The 19,932-nt window shown below is 41.7% G+C and overlaps 2 protein-coding genes and 2 non-coding genes across 4 annotated transcripts; all 4 read left to right on the top strand.

Moving 5' to 3' along the window:
* The first annotated feature begins 3,674 nt into the window (after positions 1–3,674).
* On the top strand, positions 3,675–9,590 carry snx6 (sorting nexin 6). Its single transcript, XM_074692634.1, has 14 exons — positions 3,675–3,803; positions 3,972–4,022; positions 5,452–5,556; positions 5,717–5,827; positions 5,899–6,020; positions 6,108–6,231; positions 7,117–7,212; positions 7,395–7,500; positions 7,586–7,661; positions 7,767–7,806; positions 7,897–7,983; positions 8,310–8,469; positions 8,566–8,651; positions 8,827–9,590. Exons 1-14 carry the CDS (start codon positions 3,798–3,800, stop codon positions 8,878–8,880), a joined length of 1,224 nt encoding a protein of 407 aa, XP_074548735.1. The 5' UTR covers positions 3,675–3,797; the 3' UTR covers positions 8,881–9,590.
* Positions 9,591–11,301: 1,711 nt separating this feature from the next.
* psma3 (proteasome 20S subunit alpha 3) lies at positions 11,302–19,389 on the top strand. Its single transcript, XM_074692863.1, has 11 exons — positions 11,302–11,398; positions 12,632–12,714; positions 12,803–12,926; positions 13,322–13,423; positions 13,514–13,587; positions 13,977–14,049; positions 15,865–15,930; positions 16,228–16,274; positions 17,302–17,369; positions 19,088–19,152; positions 19,233–19,389. Exons 1-11 carry the CDS (start codon positions 11,378–11,380, stop codon positions 19,275–19,277), a joined length of 768 nt encoding a protein of 255 aa, XP_074548964.1. The 5' UTR covers positions 11,302–11,377; the 3' UTR covers positions 19,278–19,389.
* Positions 13,660–13,739, top strand: LOC141807119 (small nucleolar RNA SNORD53/SNORD92). Its single transcript, XR_012599819.1, has one exon. It is a non-coding gene; the product is annotated as a small nucleolar RNA SNORD53/SNORD92 (small nucleolar RNA).
* LOC141807114 (small nucleolar RNA SNORD53/SNORD92) lies at positions 18,838–18,917 on the top strand. The gene has a single exon (XR_012599815.1). It is a non-coding gene; the product is annotated as a small nucleolar RNA SNORD53/SNORD92 (small nucleolar RNA).
* Positions 19,390–19,932: the final 543 nt, after the last annotated feature.

Raw genomic sequence — 19,932 nt, forward strand, 5'->3', positions numbered from 1 at the left:
ATGGTGTGGGTGCTCCGACCAACAAGTCAGAAATTCCGGCCTGTGTCGGTGTTCCAGCTGGGCGTTCCCACTCAGAAATTTCGACTTATGAGTTCAAATGGAACACAGCATGAAAGTCTGATTCAAACCTCTAACCTCTTGTTGTTCTTCAGTTACCATCGTTTGATCTGTGCCCATAGCCAATATGGCGACCATTGAGTGTGAGAGGTGTCCATTGTTCCTCACATAACTTTTTGATGGTTCTGGGGGGGCTGATGGATAATTCAAAGTGGACTCTTCACCATACTGTCAGTGTAAATGCACTTAAGCACTCAAAATATTAATTGTAAGTGCAGAAGTTCATGATTCGAGATACAGCCACAGATTACCTGTCCTAAACCCTGACTTCCTGTCTTAAACCCTGACTTCCTGTCTTAAACCCTCACTTCCTGTCTAAAAGCCTTGCTTCCTGTTTAAAACCCTCACTTCCTGTCTGATAGCCTGACTGTCCATCAGTGTGAGGAGATGAATGAATGAATGAATGAATGAATGAATGAAGCTGTAAATTCCTGCCCTTAAAAGGTCCTGATCTATCAGTGTCTCCAGCGACTCTGGTCTGTGAGCAGATCTAGCAGGAACCAGGATCAGGTCTGTTCCAGATCCTGTTTGTGTGGTAGTTTTTCCTGCAGAGTTCAGCCGTGGGTGTTAAAAGCAAAAAAGACAGACAGAGGCAGAGAAAGCTACTGTGGCTCTGATCTCCTCTGAGAATCTGATCCTCCTGCTGCTATTTTTGTACCACACATGCTTCTGAGTCCCGTCATCACGTCCACAAAAGGAAAAACTGGACAGACGAACGAGAGAGAGCGGAGCTTCACATCAGACCGAATGCATTCAAGCTACAAAACGCTACACATCAGTTACACAACTACATCACTAACACAGAGAGCAACTGCATAGAAACAAGACCAGCATATGGTTAGTGTTAGATCCAGCAGGACTCAGAGAAAAAGAAGAAAAAGACAGAAATGACCAAAATCAGTCAGACAAAGATGACTCAGAGGGTTCAATGGACCATCAAAATAACATCCTGGGTGAGAGAATGAATAAAGGAAAACTATATCAGAGTGTTTTGGGTCAGTGATCAAAGCTTTCTGGCCCTCTCTGCTGACTGTGGATCAACACGGTCTGAAGAAGGAGAGTCACACATCTGATAACACATACACAGAGTAAAATCCTCATCATTTGGTTAATCTGAGTCAGAGTGACTCTACCTTCAAACAAGGACAGCTTCGTGAGATCAGTAGAGTATGCTGAGTTAGGCTCAGTTGTATAGTGTCTCTGTGTGATGCTGCATGGAATCAGGAGTTTAACAGTTCTTCTCTCCTGGGTTTGTTGGCAGAGGGCATACAAAGATAAGGTATAGAACAAGTCAACAGCTTCCATGCAACATTTCATCAAACTACACCTCCTGAGTAAAAGCTCTAACCAAAGAGAAACTCAAATCAGCTGATGCTTCAGAGCTCATCACTTTGAGTCACAGGCTGTCTATAAATATAGGCTCACCTTATTATGTCTGTAAATGCAGTCATAGAATAAGACTACATTACCCCAAATCCTCAGTATGAGTCAGTAGATCACGCTACTGACCACAGAGTTTTGTCTCCACCTGCTGGTCACTGGGGGTGAACCACAGGCAGACTTCATCCTGATCCACAGAGGCCCCACCTCACTACTTCAAAAAAACAACTAGCGTCTTTGTGCCAGATACCACAGCACACCTTTAGAGGACTGGAGGAGCCCAGGTCTCATCAAGACTGTTGTAGCCGAGGACTGAAGAAAGGAAAGCTTGCATAGCATAAGACAGGGGGTCATGATGTTATTTAAAAATTGTTAATGACCCATATAAACAAACAACATTACTGTGAAGTTCTGTTATTATAAAAGAACAATCATCAGTATGATAAGTTCAAAGCTGTGTTTGAATCATCTAATCTCACTCTCAACGGCTACCAGCAAAACTCTGATGTCTTGTCATATCACATGAAACCACACAAGGTCTGTCTGGTTCCAAATCCATCAACCAAATAATAGTTTAACCCTTGACACCTTTAAGCCCTTATTTCTCTGCAACTGCAGTAGTGCCAAACTCTGGATGTACATGATACTTCCTTTCACATACTCTGTTCTTTGTGTTTATTGATATTTCACAGTGTGTAAAGTCTTCGGATGATGTAGTCATAAGAATAGATTGACTTGTGTTACAGCCCTTTCTGGAGTACATGCTGGAGTTATACCTTCAATACATTTGCTTGCTGTCCTCTTGCTGATGTCTTCCATTCATTTGCTGATTTTTGACAATCTTGGGAGTAGTTAACCATCTGTTAAAGTGATGTCATTAATGCAGAACTGCGGTTTTTTAGTGGTTAACCTTCTTATGTAGCTTGGCACCAAGGTTATAATAGTTAACTAAAACGAAACTAAAAACGAAAACTAAAATTTAAAATACATTGCAGTTAACTCAAACTAATAAAAACTAGAAAAGAAAACAAAAACGATAAGTAAACTAAAACTGTTTCTTGTGTTCACAAAACTAACTAACTAAAATGATAGACAAAATTCCCTTAGTTATAGTTTTTGACAATATTAATAGCCTTTAGGATTTAAATTAATCCAACACATTTTCCCAACCAATTTTAGACAGTTTTCGGCAGTTGTCAGTGCCGCACAGCACCATCATAGCAGCGTATAGGGACGAGCTTGTTTACTGCACTGACTGGCTGTGCGCTGTGCTGCGACCAAACGTAGTGGAGCAATGAATTAGAGCATCTGTAATAGTTTAATTGTTACAGAGTCCAAGCTTTTATCTATTGAAGCTCATATTATATTGTTTTTTTTTATAATTTATGTTAATTTTATTTTTATGTAAGATATGTCAACATTATTTTATATAATTTATGCTTGTATTTTTTATACTAAGTTTATATTATTTTCATGTCTTACCTCTGTGCGCTGCAGGACCGAGAGGTACCGAAGATCATTCCTCCCTGCAGCCATCAGAGTGTACAATTCTTTGCTTGGAAGAGAGCCCAAACAACATGAATTTCCCTCCGGGGATTAATAAAGTATGTCTTATCTTATCTTATCTTATCTTATCTTATCTTATCTTATCTTATCTTATCTTATCTTATCTTATCTTATGTGTTGAAGGCAGCAGCCAACAGTTCAGTATCAGCATTGACTGAGCAGTGAGCACTATGTTGGACTTGAAAATAAACAGTATGACAAAATATTTACTATGACCTTTTTGAATCCTGCACCTGGTTAATAAGGTATGAAAAAACTATAACTAAACTAAAACTAAGGCTTGTTGCAAAAATCAAAACTAAATAAAAACTAGAATGCCTGCTCTAAAACTTATTAAAACTAAACTGAAATGGAAAATAAAATGTCAAAACGAACTAAAACTAAACTATAATGACAAATCCAAAACTATTATAATCTTGCTTGGCACCACTGCATTTTAAAGTACTTCCATTGCTGAAATGCACATGCAGTCGAAACTGTTCAAAAACAGTCAAGGGGTCTGTAGTTAAAAAAACTAAATATTTGCTGTAGAGGCCAAGGCTCATCTAAATACTTGGCTTTTTGTTCAGGAAGATTCGGGTGATGCATCCGTGACATGCCCTAGACATGCGCAGAGGTGTGAGGGCCAGCGTCGCCGCTTGCGGCTTTAATTCTTTTTTGTTGTGAATTTGATTCATGAAATCTGCCTGCCGCTGTGACGTCACTGCACTTCCTGTCTCCACCCGTTCGCAGCCATGATGGTGAGTTTATCTCTTTTCTCTCCTCTGCCTCTCATTTTTCTCCACTATCAGCTCAGTACTGGGCCCCGCGGGACCACCGGGGCTCCGCGGTGTAGTTGTTGTCTTACAGTGGATGAGCAGTCGGTGTGTCGGTGGACTAATGGCTTTGTCTCCCCTCTGTCCCCGCAGCAGGAAGGGCTGGACGACGGACCTGACTTCCTCTCCGAGGAGGACCGGGGAGTGAGTGCTCACTGTGTTACCTGTCTGTTTTCACACCTATCTGTCTGTGTGTGTGTGTGCACCTGTGTGTCCGTGTGGACTGAGCTCTGCGTCCGGTTTGGCACGGCTAATAGAGCTGCTAGCATTAGCTTTGGATCTGTAACCATGTTAGCTGTGTTGGCTAACTTTAGCTTCGTGCTAACAGTCAGCTGTTCTCAGAGCTGCAGGCCGCTAGCTTCAGAGGCTAGCTGGGCTAACTGGTTGAGCAGGGACTAGCAGCTAACTGGCTAAGCTTAATAGCGTGTTGTTAATAAGCTGCCGTGCTGTGCTGCTTGACCATCAGGCTGTCACATGACTGTCACGCATACACACACACACACACACACACACACACACACACACACACACACACACACACACACACACACACACACACACACACACACACACACCCGTCCAGTTGAAATCCGAAATTGAAGCTCAGAGTTTATCAGACAGAGTGAGACCTCTGGATCGAAAACCTGTCGGTGTCACCTGTTTTTGACTGTTCTAACTGTCTTTACAGCACTCAGTATGTAGACAGTAACTGTCATCTGTAACACTGCAGTTTTAAAATGTCAGGAAAATTTACTAGTGGAAAAAGTTCACCAAAGACATGGTCATGTTGCTTGCATATTTATATAAAATCTGGATTAGATCTCTTGAGCAGGCTCCTCAAAATTCACTTTTTGATTATGAACTCTACCGAGGGTCTGACCACACGCCTGAATCTGGATTAGAATTGGGCTGCTTCATTGTTTGGAATCTCCTCCCTCTGTACAGTGCAAGAAACAAAGAAAGTGTCACCTTGCAGATGTGATACATATTACAAAAGACGTTGGTCAGATGCTGCAGAAAGATTTTTTTTTGGGGGGGGACTCCTCACAGTCCTGCAAGTGGAAGGCATGTGGAGGTCACATGACAGTCAGGAGGGTGGTTTCAGACAGGCTGTTACTTTGAAGAGGATGTAAACAGTGAAGAAAAAAGAATAAATGAAAAAGAACATATGATAGCTGTCTATCAACCCGCTTCTCTACTTTCCTTACCTCTGTACGTTATTTTTAAGCATTGTGGCTTTAATGCTCAGATGTTACAGATGAGAGAGCATGAAACCAGTAGAGACAGAGAGAGGGAAATTACATGCAGCATGCAGTTTTTACATACTGTGGGTTGGAATCAAACCCAGGCCACCCACTTGAGATCTATGGTCCCTGCACATTAGGTGCAGTTCAAAACAATTCCTTCAAAATATGACATCTAATAATTCTAAATATCTCTGCATCAGCCCCTCTTTTTGTGGGAACTGAGGCAGGTTCTTCTCTCTATCTCTCTACTTTGTATTTCTGCTGACAACTGGGTGTGGTGGATTATGGGATATGTGATATATGTGATTTATGTGCTCCTCTTATAGCCGCGGGCAGTAAACGTGGATCTACAGACTGATGCCACTCTGCAGGTTGACATCTCTGATGCTCTGAGCGAGAGAGACAAGGTCAAGTTCACCGTCCACACTAAGGTGAGACTCTGTGTGTGAATGTGTGAATGTGTGTGTGTTTGAAGCCATGGTAATGAGGACATTGATGAGGACGTTTCTTTCAGAATTCAGAATCAGAATCCCTTATGGCTGGAGTGAAGCTGAGTCAGCTGACCTGCTCATGTACTTCCTGTTTCCACAGAGCACACTCCCTAACTTTAAGCAGAACGAGTTCTCAGTGGTCCGACAGCACGAAGAGTTCATCTGGCTGCATGACTCGTTCGTAGAGAACGAAGACTATGCTGGATACATAGTAAGAAACACACACTCACCCACTTAGACACTCTCAAAATGTTTGCATAAACTGGTGTTGTTGTGGTGCAGATCCCCCCCGCCCCTCCGAGGCCGGACTTTGACGCGTCCAGAGAGAAGCTGCAGAAGCTTGGGGAGGGAGAGGGGTCCATGACCAAGGAGGAGTTCACCAAGATGAAACAGGAGTTGGAGGCGTGAGTCACCCACACACACTCATACAGTTCACCTGATTATCGACACATTGGTGTGTATCATTCTGACCGCTGTGTGTTACCTCTCAGAGAGTACCTCGCCATCTTCAAGAAGACTGTCGCCATGCACGAGGTCTTCCTGTGCCGCGTTGCCGCGCATCCCGTCCTCAGGAAAGACCTCAACTTTCATGTCTTCCTAGAGTACAACCAGGACGTGAGTCTCTCCTCCTCTCTGCTTTTTCAGTCGTATGTAGGGCTGGATATCAATCCAAAATTTTCAATACCTATACCAATACCAATACCTTCACTTGGATACTGGTTACTCCAGATACTTTTTTTGATTCCAGTTTAATGACATCAGTTTTAACTTTAAGAAAATTAAATTTCCACTTAAGCAGTTTTCTTACATATGAAATAAACAACAAATAACTGTCAGCACAAAAGAACAGTTGCAGTCAAGTTACAGGTCAGTATATACTAAGTACATTGTAAATGTGTTTTTAAATATAAATTAACTTTTTTCTTTGTGTCAAATTAACAATCCACCTTCTTTATCCGGGCTCGGGACGGGCAAAATTTACCTAAAGAGACAAGCATGAGCTCAACTCATTTGCATGCAGGCATCTCCTCAGGCTGCAGCTGATAGGGACTTCTGCGTGAGTAAGGAGGATTTGTCTGTGAGTGATTTGGATAGGGGATGGGCTCAGCACCAACTACTTGTTTGGAAGCGGCGCATGCTGGAGATGAATACATGCTTTCACTTAAGTCTGTGAACTCAGAAAAGTCTCTAGGTTTGTCGCTTGTTGCTTTTTTGAGCTTAAAAAAAAGAAGCAAGAGGCTCTTAAAAAGTCACTAAATGTTGAATGACAGAGCTGCTAAGTTGGCAACACTCTCTGCATGTTGCAGCCATGTGTAACATTACAGCCAATCACTATCGGCATTATCAGACCTTGATCACGTGATTGAACAGAACATACGAGCTGTATGTTCTGTTGATGTCTTTTTAAATCCTCCTCCTGAAGTCCCTGTAGTGTAATGCTACACCATGAAGACTCCATGCTGGTGTTGTTGTGTGACTTTTGACCTCTTCTCTGCACAGCTGAGTGTACGAGGGAAGAACAAGAAGGAGAAGTTGGAGGATTTCTTTAAGAACGTGGTGAAATCAGCTGACGGCGTCCTGGTGGCTGGAGTCAAGGTGACAAACATCAGCTTTTTGTTTCTACTCATTCTCTGTCAGATTCTTTATTTCCTGTTTGAGTTTTGGATCAAGACATGCGAGAAGCACTTGCTTTTGGCAGAACCAGAGAAAAGATTACTCTGAACATGTGAGGCAAGGAGCTGAAGTGGGCTCATGTTTTCTGTCTGTGTTTCCTTCAGGACGTGGACGATTTCTTTGAGCACGAGAAAACGTTTCTGCTAGAATATCACAACAGAGTCAAAGACGCCTCAGCCAAATCTGACAGAATGATCCGCTCACACAAAAGTAAGACAATCAGGAGACATCTCTGACTCCGTCAAAGGTGCATTATGGGAAGTATAACCAAATGAAACCATGTTTGTGTGTACAGATGCTGCAGATGACATCAACAGAATCGCCTCGTCTCTCTACACATTAGGCACACAGGACTCCACAGACCTCTGCAAGTATGAATGCATTAGTCTTCATTGAGTTCATCAGAGGTCAAACAGCTGATGGTGTGATGACATCACTTCCTGCTGTTGATCTGCTTCCTGTATCTTCTGTTGCAGGTTCTTCCTGAAAGTGTCAGAGCTGTTCGAGAAGACAAGGGTACGTTTCTCCTCCTGTTGAATGAACGATGACTCCAAGCAGCTGCTTCTTGTTTTTCACTCTCACCTGAACCTTTGTTTCATTTTGCAGAAAATTGAAGCTCGAGTTGCAGCGGATGAAGACCTGAAGCTGGCTGACCTGCTCAAATATTACCTGAGAGAGTCACAGGCAGCAAAGGTCTGATTTTATGCTGACACTGGATGCATCGCAGCTTTTCTAACAAACAGTGAGGGAGTAAAATGATGCAGATGATGCTGCAGAAGAGATGAGATAGATGAAATTATTAGATTGACCTCTCTGAACATCAAACACAAGGTCACAAACATCAGCTGTGATGACACCTTCACTGAAACAACCACTCTTTAATGTTTCAAACCAGGATCTGGCTGGTTGGCTGAATGAGTGTAGAATTTCAAGTTGGTTTGTCAGGGAACTTTACTTACAGACATGTTCAGAGCTTGAGTGAACTTAGTTTTAAAGTGTGTGTCTGATGGTGTTTTCAGGATCTGTTGTACCGAAGGAGCCGCTCTCTGGTAGACTATGAGAATGCCAACAAGGCTCTGGACAAAGCTCGGGCCAAAAACAGAGACGTCCTGCAGGCCGAGACCAGCCAACAGCTCTGCTGCCACAAGTTTGAGAAGATCTCTGAGTCTGCCAAGCAAGGTCAGCTGAGTCCACCTGACAGAGACTGTTAGTTTATAGACTGTCTTCTTATTCAGACACTGTTCTCTCTGCTAACATCAACCTGTTCTCACTCAGAGCTCATCGACTTTAAGACGAGGCGAGTCGCAGCTTTCAGGAAGAACCTGGTGGAGCTGGCTGAGCTGGAGCTCAAACACGCCAAGGTAACCAGTCAGGTGTTTGTGAGGACAGGTAGATCATCAATACCAGTAATTTCTACATCTTTTAAAGCGTGGTCAGGCCTGTGAGGGTTTGGAGCAGAGTTTGAAGTTTGGCTAAAGAATAATAAAAAATTGTCAACTGATCACCTGTGCCTGACTCCGCCCCTTTCACTTGCAGGGGAACCTTCAGCTTCTGCAGAGCTGTCTGGGCGTCCTGAAAGGGAACACTTAACTGTGTGGCCCATCTGACATCATACTAGACACGCCCCTTCGCTACAGCCCCGCCCCTGTTACTGGACACAACCATTATGGGGCGGAGCCTAGGCGGACGGACGATCAACACTGAGCACTCTGGACCAGAGATAGAGAGAAAACAGAGGGTTTAAAAAATGACAGGAAGTCCTCATCAGTAACCAGTCACTGTCCTCTTCATCTTCCTTCTCCGTCTCCTTCTTCTTAGCCTCTCCTCCTCCCCAATCTAAACCCCTCCTTCTCTCTCCTGCAGCGCCTGTTCTGGTTTTGCTGAGTGACGCTTACAGTAAACTCTTCAACAGAACATCTTCAGAGAAACACAAATTACTTCAGTTCATGCAGAAACAGATCAGAGTAGTTTCAAACATGACCAGCAGGGGTTGGTGATGCATTAGAAGTTTTTAACTAACAAATAAAACAGTAGAAGAAGAGTTCTTATTCGTTAACGACACCAACACTTGACAAATGTTCAGGGGTAAGGTGGGACCACAAACATGAACGTCAGTCAGAAGAAATGGTCTTGGTCCCTGTCAGTCTCCATCCACACGTGAGTCACTTTGACCTGTCTTGAGTCGTTTAAGTGGTTTTTGAAGAAGTGAGTAAAGTATCGACTTGTTTTCACACTAAATGGTCTGTTGAGTCAATCTTTGAACAGTTTGAAGATTATTTTAACATGTAGGGTAAAAAGAGTCCAACGACTCAGAATCAGACAAACTGACTCAATGTCTTCAAGGCTCTGAGGTCTGTCCCTGGTCATTCTTTAGTTGCTGCTTCACTCTGACCTCATCTCCCCCCACTTCTCATCCCAAATGTCCTACATTGGCAGAGTGTGTGTGTGTATGTGTGTGCAGGTGGGTGTCTGGGGCTGGTTTTAACGTATCGGTGAACTTCCTGTGCTGCTGCTGTGTGACGGCGTTTTGAGTCCAGCTCTCGGTTCCCGTTCTTCATAAAGTGTAATGTCACTAAATAAAAGCCTTGTATATGTTTGTATTAGTTAACTAATGAAAGTTAATCATCTTCATCATCATCACGGTCATCGTCACTAACTGTAGCTGGTGTTTTTTTTTTTTCCCAATCCGATGTTGTCTGTCATTCCAGTGGGTGGTGGAGCTTCGGTCTGTTTGCCTTAACGTTGATCAGTCGCTCCGTTTGATTTCCTGTAAAGAATGAAATGATTTCTGTTCCCGTTCTTTTTTAAAGTGCACTGTATACGAATGTTTTTTCACTCTTATGTGACCAAAGCTTCCATTTCTGATTCAACATGGAGACAAAAAAGATATAAAAAGAAGAATAAAAGAGATGATTATGAAATCACAACATTTTAGTTGTTTAAACTTCAGCAGGTCTGTAATCCACCTGGTCATACTGAGACTGAATAAAACTTTACGGACACTTTTCTTAAACTCCTCTGTGTCACGCTTTACTGTTGTGGGGCAGGGGTGGAAGAGCTTTTTGATTGGACTCTGTTTCCTCTTCAGGTCGTGTGATCAGTTATCCACTCCTATCCTGTACTTCTAAACTGAGGTTTTTTTGCTTTAAAATCTAAACTATTAAATCTTCGGAGTGACTTTATCTTGCCTGTGAATTAAGAGGGTTTTATCATTCAAACTACATTTAGAACACTTTTGATCTACAGTCAGTATCTTTACCTGACCACGGGTCTCACTTGGGGTCTCTGCCTCTCTTATTACTGTTCCTAATTTAATGCCCTTAGTTTTGTGTAACAACAAATAAAAAAAAGGGAAGGGAAATGGATGACATAAACAATTTATTTATAACACGTTTAAAAGATGAGGCTTAGAGAAAAATATAATACAGATACTGGATCCATAAAGGGAAGTATTTCTCTGGTTTTAATGCAGCTCACATGTATCTGCTCCACTATCAGCATTGATCAATAAAAGTAGACAAAAATCAACATGTTAAAAAAAAAGTAATCAATGTGCAAACAGTAGTGCTCTGGTGTAATTTCAGATTGTTTGTCAGATACATTAAAGACATGTTGATGATCATGGTAATTTCCTGTTTTAGAGATTTTTCACATCACATGACCAATGATCACATTATAAATCACACTTTTTATTAAATAAATAAATAAATAAATAAATAGTATATTTGACAAAAGAATAAATAAAATAGCATACAAAGTTTAGATAAGTGCTGATAGTGTATAAATTGAAACTAAAAAAATATATCATCATGGAGTCTCAATCTGAGAACAAGTAACCTAAACACTATGTCACAGAGCAGAAACTTTTTCACCATAAACAGAAAATATCTTGCAAATGGTCTGTGCTCAGTCAGTTTTATACAGTCTATGCTTGTGCCCATAGACGGTTATCCTGTAGGTGGCGGTAATATAAACTAGTTAACCTACCGTCCGTCAATCAAATTAAAATGACGAAGAAGTTCCTCTACGCTCGCTGTGATGAAGCGCATGCGCAGCCAGAAACTGATAGCTCTCCACCACAGTTAGAATGAGCTCTATCGGGACCGGGGTGAGTGATTCCCTCTTATTCAGAGGCTTAGCCACTCTTTTACTCCACTCTGACTATATGTGTGTGTGTCTCCCAATTTTATGACATTTAAGGAAAATAATTCACATTTATAGTGAAAATATGTAATTGAAAGCAACTTGTAACGTGCTAGCTAGCTTGTTAGCTTGCTGAGTCACAACGAGGCCTGCTAACCGGAGCTAAACTGAAATTGAAAGTATAAAGAGGTTTAAGTTAAATTACATTTAACTTCAATTTTAGCTTCTGTATTAAAGAGATAAAATATATATTAGATGTACGACTTAATTTTCATGGTTTTATCAGGACTGTATTATTCTTTACATCAGTATAAATGATTGTTATTAACATGTAAACTTAGTCGATGCTAACAGCTAGCTATGACACAGGATAAAACTTCCTGTAGAATAAGTCAGTTTGTGTGTTAACTAAACTATCGGGCCAACTTGACTCTTTATAATGCCCTTCCTAATGCATTCGTTCAATCGGGCACTCATCTAGACTACAAAACTAGATTTTTTTAAAGAGATAATGTGACTGACACAGTTGGCTGCTGCTGTCCTGTGACTGTCAAGGGATTTAAGTCATACAAAATGTTTGGTGACGGCAGGAAGTGATTTGTTGTCATTATGAAATTGATTTAGATGTATATTATACAAAAAGATATAAAAAGTACTGTTAGCTTAGTGTTAAGTAAGTTAATTGTACAAATTGTGATCATTTTAATGATCTGTCTGTTGACTAACACCGTGTGAATGAAACCCTTGCTGTGCTAACAATGATTCAGCACATTGTGATAAAAAATGAACTGATGATAGAGAAAACAAATGAGAGCTAGAATGTTTTCTTGAAGATTAGTTCAGAATATTGTTAGAGCTGTTAGGACTTGTACCCTGAGGATGAGAGCTTGGATGTTACATATCTGGGTTTCAGCTGAAATTCTTGACAATGAACTTAGTGTGTAAAAAGCAGGAGTGGAAATAACTTTTTGTTTCAGTTACTGCAATTGAGTGTTTTTATCTGTGACTAAAGTTTTCAAAATCAGTGCGTTAACTCATACTTGTTTTTGCTGTGAAGTGTGCACTGCAAATACTGATATCTGAGCAAGTGGTAATAATTGCACTTTAAGGCTCAATAGGAGCCACTTTCACTTGATAAGTCCAGATAAGTGTTTTATCCTGTCAACCTGTTGATTTTGTGTGTGTCTGTTTCCCACAGTATGACTTGTCGGCCTCGACCTTCTCTCCAGATGGCCGAGTGTTTCAGGTGGAGTACGCCATGAAGGCCGTGGAGAACAGCAGGTCAGCGAGCTTAATACAAGGATTAATACCAGACTATAGGAAAATATGTTTCTGATCAAAAAAAATCTCTGTGTGTTTCTGTGTGCAGCACGGCAATAGCTATCCGCTGTAAAGATGGCGTTGTGTTTGGGGTGGAGAAGCTTGTCCTGTCCAAGCTGTATGAGGAGGGCTCCAACAAACGCATCTTTAACATCGACAGACACGTTGGCATGGTGATTACACACAAACATTCACACAGAATGAATCTGGGTGTTACATTGACTTGTATATCTCCACTCAGTGTGTTTTTACACTGCCGGTCTCATTCACACCACATTCACACACTGATGAAACATTTCTACAGTTTGGGACTATTATCCTCCAAAAAGTGGAAATCTTCTGTGCTGATGCTGGGTTCACTGTCAGACTCTATCAGCTTTGCATCTTTTATCAGACAGTAAATGAGAAACCTCATCATAGTTTTATACCATGAGATCTTGTGCCACAAAATTACAGTATCTACAGTACATTCAGTTTTATAAACGAATCCAAGCATGGGCCTGTGATTCAACAAATTTTAGGCAGCCTCACAATTTTAGTCTCTTTCCTTCTCTCTGTCTCTCCTCAGGCTGTAGCAGGTCTGTTAGCTGATGCTCGGTCACTCGCTGATGTAGCCAGAGAAGAGGCATCCAGCTTCAGATCAAACTATGGACACGATATTCCCCTGAAGGTTTGTTCTTATGTACTTTTGAGGCCATGCTGTTTACTTAAAGAGGACATCAATGTGATGCAAAGCTAACAATCCTTCTTGTTGTTGCAGCACCTGTCAGACAGAGTGGCCATGTATGTCCACGCCTACACGCTGTACAGTGCTGTGCGACCGTTTGGCTGCAGGTAAGTCATGCTGTTAAGTGCATCCTGCGTAACACTGAAGCTTTACCAAATGTGCATCCTCAACATCACAGGGAGGGATGATGAGCATCAGGAAGGTTTCGCTTACTGGACTGAACTCCTGTGATGTCACTTCCTCTTGGCTGTCTGACCAATCCCTGACCACACATACATACACACAAAGACAAACACATGAATGCTTGGAATCAGCTTCATTGAAGTCCCAGCATAAACAAACCAACAGACAGCATCATGTCTACACTGTTTGATCTGCGAGCATATGGATGTTCAAAATAACCTGCTGTGTTTAAACACACTGAACTGTGGTGTGTTCAGGTACCACAGAGACTGACCATGTTTAAAGTGACATTCTTATCCTTATCCTTATACAGCTTCATCCTGGGCTCATACGACAAAGATGATGGTGCTCAGCTGTACATGGTGGACCCATCAGGCATTTCATATGTGAGTCACACACTCGCTGCGTTCACATTTAGGATGAGACGGTACTCTTGGGCCTTGGAGCAGAGGAGCTATAACAGGCATTTAGATAAAATCCGTACAAACTGAGCAGTGTTTTCCCTAGGTTTACAGCCTTAAGGGGGTGGTGATGTTGTTGTGAGGGGGGGGGGGGGGGGTTCACAGGAGAGCGAGTGTTGTATCTGCACAGAGACCGTGCTAGGATATGTTTGTTGTGGTGGTTTTCCCAGCTCTCTGTCTGCTATACAGAATGTGTCTGTGTGTAAATGTACGTGTTTGTGTGTCTGTGAACGCGTTGGGGCAGAACTTCCCTGAGCACAAGGAGAAATGTGAACCCCGATGATGTACAAATGGCATCCCATTGTGTGAATCAGATGAACAACATAAGGCAATGTAGACTGTTAAATTAAAATAAGGTATAAACCAAGGCCCATATGCACGTTTAGTTATCGAACAAATGGGACCATTAGTCCTAATACTCTGTTATAGAATGACCCGTTTGGCTGCAGCGTTAGCTGCATGCACGACTGCAAATAATTGGCCAGTTAACTAATTACACCATAAAAGCAACGCTGGTGCAGATTATATCATAATGAAGGAGAACCCCCTGGAAAACCTTATCTGACAAATTTGAACTGCGCTTGTCTACCACTCATAAACAGCAATAAACCTGGCGAGCAGTAATGGCGTGACAGAGAAGATCAAGAAAAAAAATTTTCAGTGGAAGAAATGGGGATTTTATTTCAAGAATACACAAACAGCTGTTATCAGTGAGTCAATCAGTTAAACAAAGAGAAAGAGAAAGTTTAGCGATCTTGAGCAGAGTAAATGTGTGTGGTGTTTCTGAGCGCTCAGTAGAAAACCTGAAAAATAAAATAAGCAACATGAAAGCTGCTTTGAGGAACAAGCCCTGCAGCAATGCCCCAGTGCTTCATTCAATAACTCTGAAAGCGGTTTATGAACTCCAACATTTCACCACACACATCTTGGAAGGACCCAGGCATATAAAAGCAAAAAGCGAATCGAACTGGTAAAACTGACAGCAGTGAGCCTCGCCGGTTTTAGTCTTCGATTGTCTCCCTTATCTCGTCTGTTCACTGAAAAAATATTGTCTCCTTAATGTAAATTTGCTGTATGACTACACATCACCACCTTTCCAAAGGATTGTCCACCACCTTTTTGTCTCAAACCGTAACGTATCGCATGATGTCTGCCTGTCTGTCTTATGAGAGAGGTCACTCTAAATCACTTCTGCTGTGATCTGGTTCTGTATGGAAAATAAAGTTAAATCGACTTTCAGGGGGGGGCGATCGCTTGCTCCCCCCCAATATAATGGTAGGGGAAACACTGCTGAGATACCTCTGGTGCATTAAAGGGAGAATTTAGCCCCTTCCCTTTGACCATAGGGATCCCTTGATCACTAACAGTAGCAACCAATACTGCAAAGCTAAGCTGTGCAGCACATACTGAAACGTGCTTTAAATCGCTAAAAACTCTCTCTGATGGCTGAATATTTAAGGCGACCACATGTTGTTTGTCTCTACCTGGTGGAATCAAAACTCTATTAATTATTAACATCTCTAGTTTTAAGTCATGTTGTGGTCGACCTGGATCAAAGATTTGTTGTTGTTATTCATCATTAGTGATTCTGTGTGATCTGATACACACTCCTTATCTGGTGTTGTGTTCTGATTTTGACTGGAGGCTCTATGCTGCACCAGGTCTGACTTCCTGTCCAGGTTGATCTAATGTGTATATCCCCCAGTCAGACCAGTAACGTCTCTCTGTGTTTGTGTTTAGGGTTACTGGGGCTGTGCCATCGGAAAAGCAAAACAAGCCGCAAAGACAGAGATTGAAAAACTGCAGGTGAGTATGAACCATCATGGCTGAATCATTGTTCAATCCATCAGCTGATTACAGCACGGATAATCTGCAGCTTAATATGAACAGTTTGTTATTTTATTCAAAACTCTGAATACTTCTCCTTCACATGTGACAGGACATTTAATACAGCTTCCTGTTGTCCTGTTTGTTGGGTAAAAGTAACACACAGGAAGTCTTTCTACAGAGAATACGACCATCTCTTTTTTTCCCCCTTCATGCTCTCACCCTCCACCCCCACCCTGCAGTAAACCTGTGTGTGCTTTTGTTTTTGTGCATCAGATGAAGGAGATGACGTGCAGAGAGCTGGTCAAAGAGGTCGCCAAAATGTGAGTGTACAGCATTCAAACTAAACTTTATTGATAGTGAGGACAGCTCTGAGTGAAAACATGATCTGGATTCATGGGGTGTGATCGGTTTATGTCCTTGGACAGATCCACTGTTCTTTCATGCAGAGAAATAAACATGAGGACAGAAAGTCTGTCTGAAAATCTGTTTCTCACTTCATGATGGAGCTGAGCAGTGTGAATTAGACTTAGACTGTTAAGATCAGAAAGACTGTGACTAAAACTTTTAGGTCTTTTTGTCAAGACTGAATGTAAAAAAGCTGCTCCTCTTAAAGTTTTGCTCTGTGTATCATTCTGTTTGTTTGGAGTCAAATAAAACTCTGCTGATCACACAATGGCATGACAACACTACACACGTCATACACACCGCACAAACTCACACTCATGAAGTGAGTCCTCACAGAACATCATGTATAGATAAAAGAGACTAAGAGGAGCTGAGCGTTCAGTCCTGAGGCTATTTTAAAAGCATGTGTTTAACTTCAGTCTAGTTTAAGAGTTCATCAGATCAGATATGTTGAAAACTCTGAACTCTGTCATGAAGCTGAAGCCATCCGTGTTGATTCAGTCAGGCGTTCCTCTGCACAGTGTAGACCAACATGTCAGTGCTCAGTCTCCAGCTGCTTTTTACATCAGTCTGGGTCTGAGATCCAGATTGTTCAGAGCTTCTAGAAACTGATCTGAGAGCAGGAAGTGTGGCTGAGCAGTGAACAGTGTTTTGGATTCATCTGTGCAGCGTTTAAATGTCTTTGAACTAAAATAACGCTCTGATAGAGAGACCTTTTATTTACTGATGCATATAGAATGAAGCTGCTTAGCTCTTTTTCTGCTCCCCCTGATTCAGAGATAGCATAATTAAGAAAGATATGACTTAACAACTACATGGCATTGCCTACACTTGGAAAACTAGTTCCTCATAATTTCTCTTATTTCCTGAAATACTTAAAACATGTGAAAGTAGACATGAAAGTCTGTGTCTGACCAACGGATTGTCTCCTTGTTTTCTCAGAATCTACATCGTTCATGACGAGGTTAAGGACAAAGCCTTCGAGTTGGAACTCAGCTGGGTTGGAGAAGGTCAGTTGTGTGTCTTTCTGTCTCTCTGTGTCTCTCTCTCAGTCTTGCTTAGCAGTAATCAACACTGAGTTATTCATTATTCTTAAATTTTAGCTTTTGGGCTTTTACACATTTATTTGTAGAGGAGAGCAAGAAATCGGGAGAGGGGGTGACATGTATTTAAGAGACACCGGGGCTGGAAGTGAACCCAGACTGCCAGCTAATTGGGCGCGCAACTTAACCACTAAGCCATGCACACACCCTGAGTATTTATCCTTGATGACCTGGCCTGTAAAGGCCCTGTAAGGACTATTTAAGTCATCTTTAAACAGTCTCACTTTCATGTGTTTGCTTATTTACAATCCACAATTTGAAATGAGATTATAAGCACCAAGATCAGTTATTTTTAAATGTAATTTCTTGGTATTTGTGGTCAAGTCAGATTTTTACAAATCTATTTATGGCACGTAGACAGAAATTCCCTTCGATGCTGGCCGGAAAATGTATTAGTGAGAAGCAAGCTAAACAGGAGAGTGAGAGTACACAACTAAAAGCCAAAACACGAGTTAAACTGTTTGTGCTTATGTCCATTCCAACCCACATGCAGCAGTTATTCTGCAGTGGTCTGTTCAAACTTAGGAGTCTATCAAGAAAATGAAGAGTGAGGTTACATTTTCTCTGCTTGGTGAGGTTGGAGCTGGTAGATGAGCACTGGTAGGACATAACCTGGCTTCACTAATGTAACACGTTACAGACACGTCTTGGAGCAGCAGGCTGTGAGGAACGATAAACAGAAAGTCTGATCAGCTTATGGACACTAAACTACACAACGAAATGAGTTTACAAACTTCAGATAACAGCCCTACATAACTACATTACCTCGTCACTTTGCATCCTGTAAAAAGTCGTCTTGGGCAAACAAAAGTGGTGTTACAAAAAAAGATCTGTTCTCCGTTCATTTGCTTCAACAAAAATGTCTAATGACAGTAGGTGATGTTGCTCGTGGGAAACAGAGGGCCAATCCCAATTGTCATTCTTCCCCTTTCCTCTTAGCCCTCTGTTTTAAGTTGTTGATCCCTGCTATGCCATCACCCCTAGACACTTGCTGGCTGTCGTAGGCAAGGCAATTGTTTATTCACTTCCAAACAAAATACATTTTTACAAACTAATGAGAAACTGATATCAGATAAGGGTGAAAAAGCAATTAGACACCACCACCGTGCTTGGAATCACACAGGTAACGAAACAGCCAAACCATGGAAAGTGAACGTTAACCGAACGTTATGGTATTCAGAGACTGTCATGTAGATTCCGAATACCACAGTGAAATCCAGAGCCTTTATCTCAGAAACACAGCATTCTCACAGCATCTTTAAAACCAGTGATAGTAATTTATGAATAAACTGGCATATAGACACGATGATGAAAAAGAACAAATGAGGAGGAAAAAAAGATGGGTAACTGCATTTAGTTTGATTTGATTAGCAGAGAGGGATGATGAGAGTCAGGAAGGTTTCGCACATTGGACTGAACTCCTGTGATGTCACCTCCTCTTGGCTGTCTGACCACACACATGCACAGATGTTTCTCTGTAACACTCACACTTGGGTCAGGTAAACTTGGTACCCTGTACACCAGTCTGGAAACTTTTTCTTCTCTTCCTGTACACATGCTGATGATGCTCTTGTTGCCATGGAGACACTTCTGAATTTTTCCTCTGGCTCGTCTCCTTTCCTCAGTCACAAACGGCCGACATGAGCTGGTACCTAAAGACGTCAGAGAGGAAGCTGAGAAATACGCCAAGGTGAGACAGACACGCACTCGCATTCACCACACACACACACACTCTTTGCATCAGCTAATGGCCATGTTTTTGTGTTTCAGGATTCTCTGGAGGAGGAGGATGACTCTGATGAGGACAACATGTAAACTCAGCACTGGATCCCCTTCTCACACACACACACTCTCCATCTCTTTCCCCTTTTTTATGTTTTATAGTTCATGAACATCCCTGTGGTTGCTTTTCTTTCGGTTTGATGAATTTCAGCTTTGAAAATAAAAAGTTGAAGAATGTCTGTGAGCTCTTTTTTACTTTTGACAGTCATGGAGTAAATTAGACTATTACTGTCACATAAAGCATGTTTCTTCCTAATCTGTACCGCATTGCGCAACTTAAACTTACAGAGTGCTTCATTTAGTTGAAACGGTATGTAAAATTTACAGGAGGTAAGAATATGATTTAATGTTGTATTGCTTTTATGAAAAGAAGCCTCAACATTTTACTATAACTGATATTAATGAGAAGCATGCTTTAGTCCAGACCATGAACCTGGGGGAGACCTCGATCTGTCAGCTGACATGCATCCTTCTCTCTGCATGTGTTGTTTAGAAATAACCTCCACAAAGGAACATGACATATATGGCTCTGCCGTCACTCTCTTCCTGTTACGTAAGAGATCTGCTGTTCCCGCCCACCCCGGCGCTTTACAAACGGCGCCACAAACACAAAATGTTTCAAAGTGTAAGCGACGGTGGTGCCCGTGATTCTCCTCTAACTGTGCGTTTACCGTCTGACCTTCGTTGT

Source organism: Halichoeres trimaculatus, unplaced genomic scaffold, assembly GCF_033239565.1.
Source record: "Halichoeres trimaculatus isolate MK-OKI-2021-1 unplaced genomic scaffold, fHalTri1.1 fHalTri1_scaffold_17, whole genome shotgun sequence".
NCBI lineage: Eukaryota > Metazoa > Chordata > Actinopteri > Labriformes > Labridae > Halichoeres > Halichoeres trimaculatus.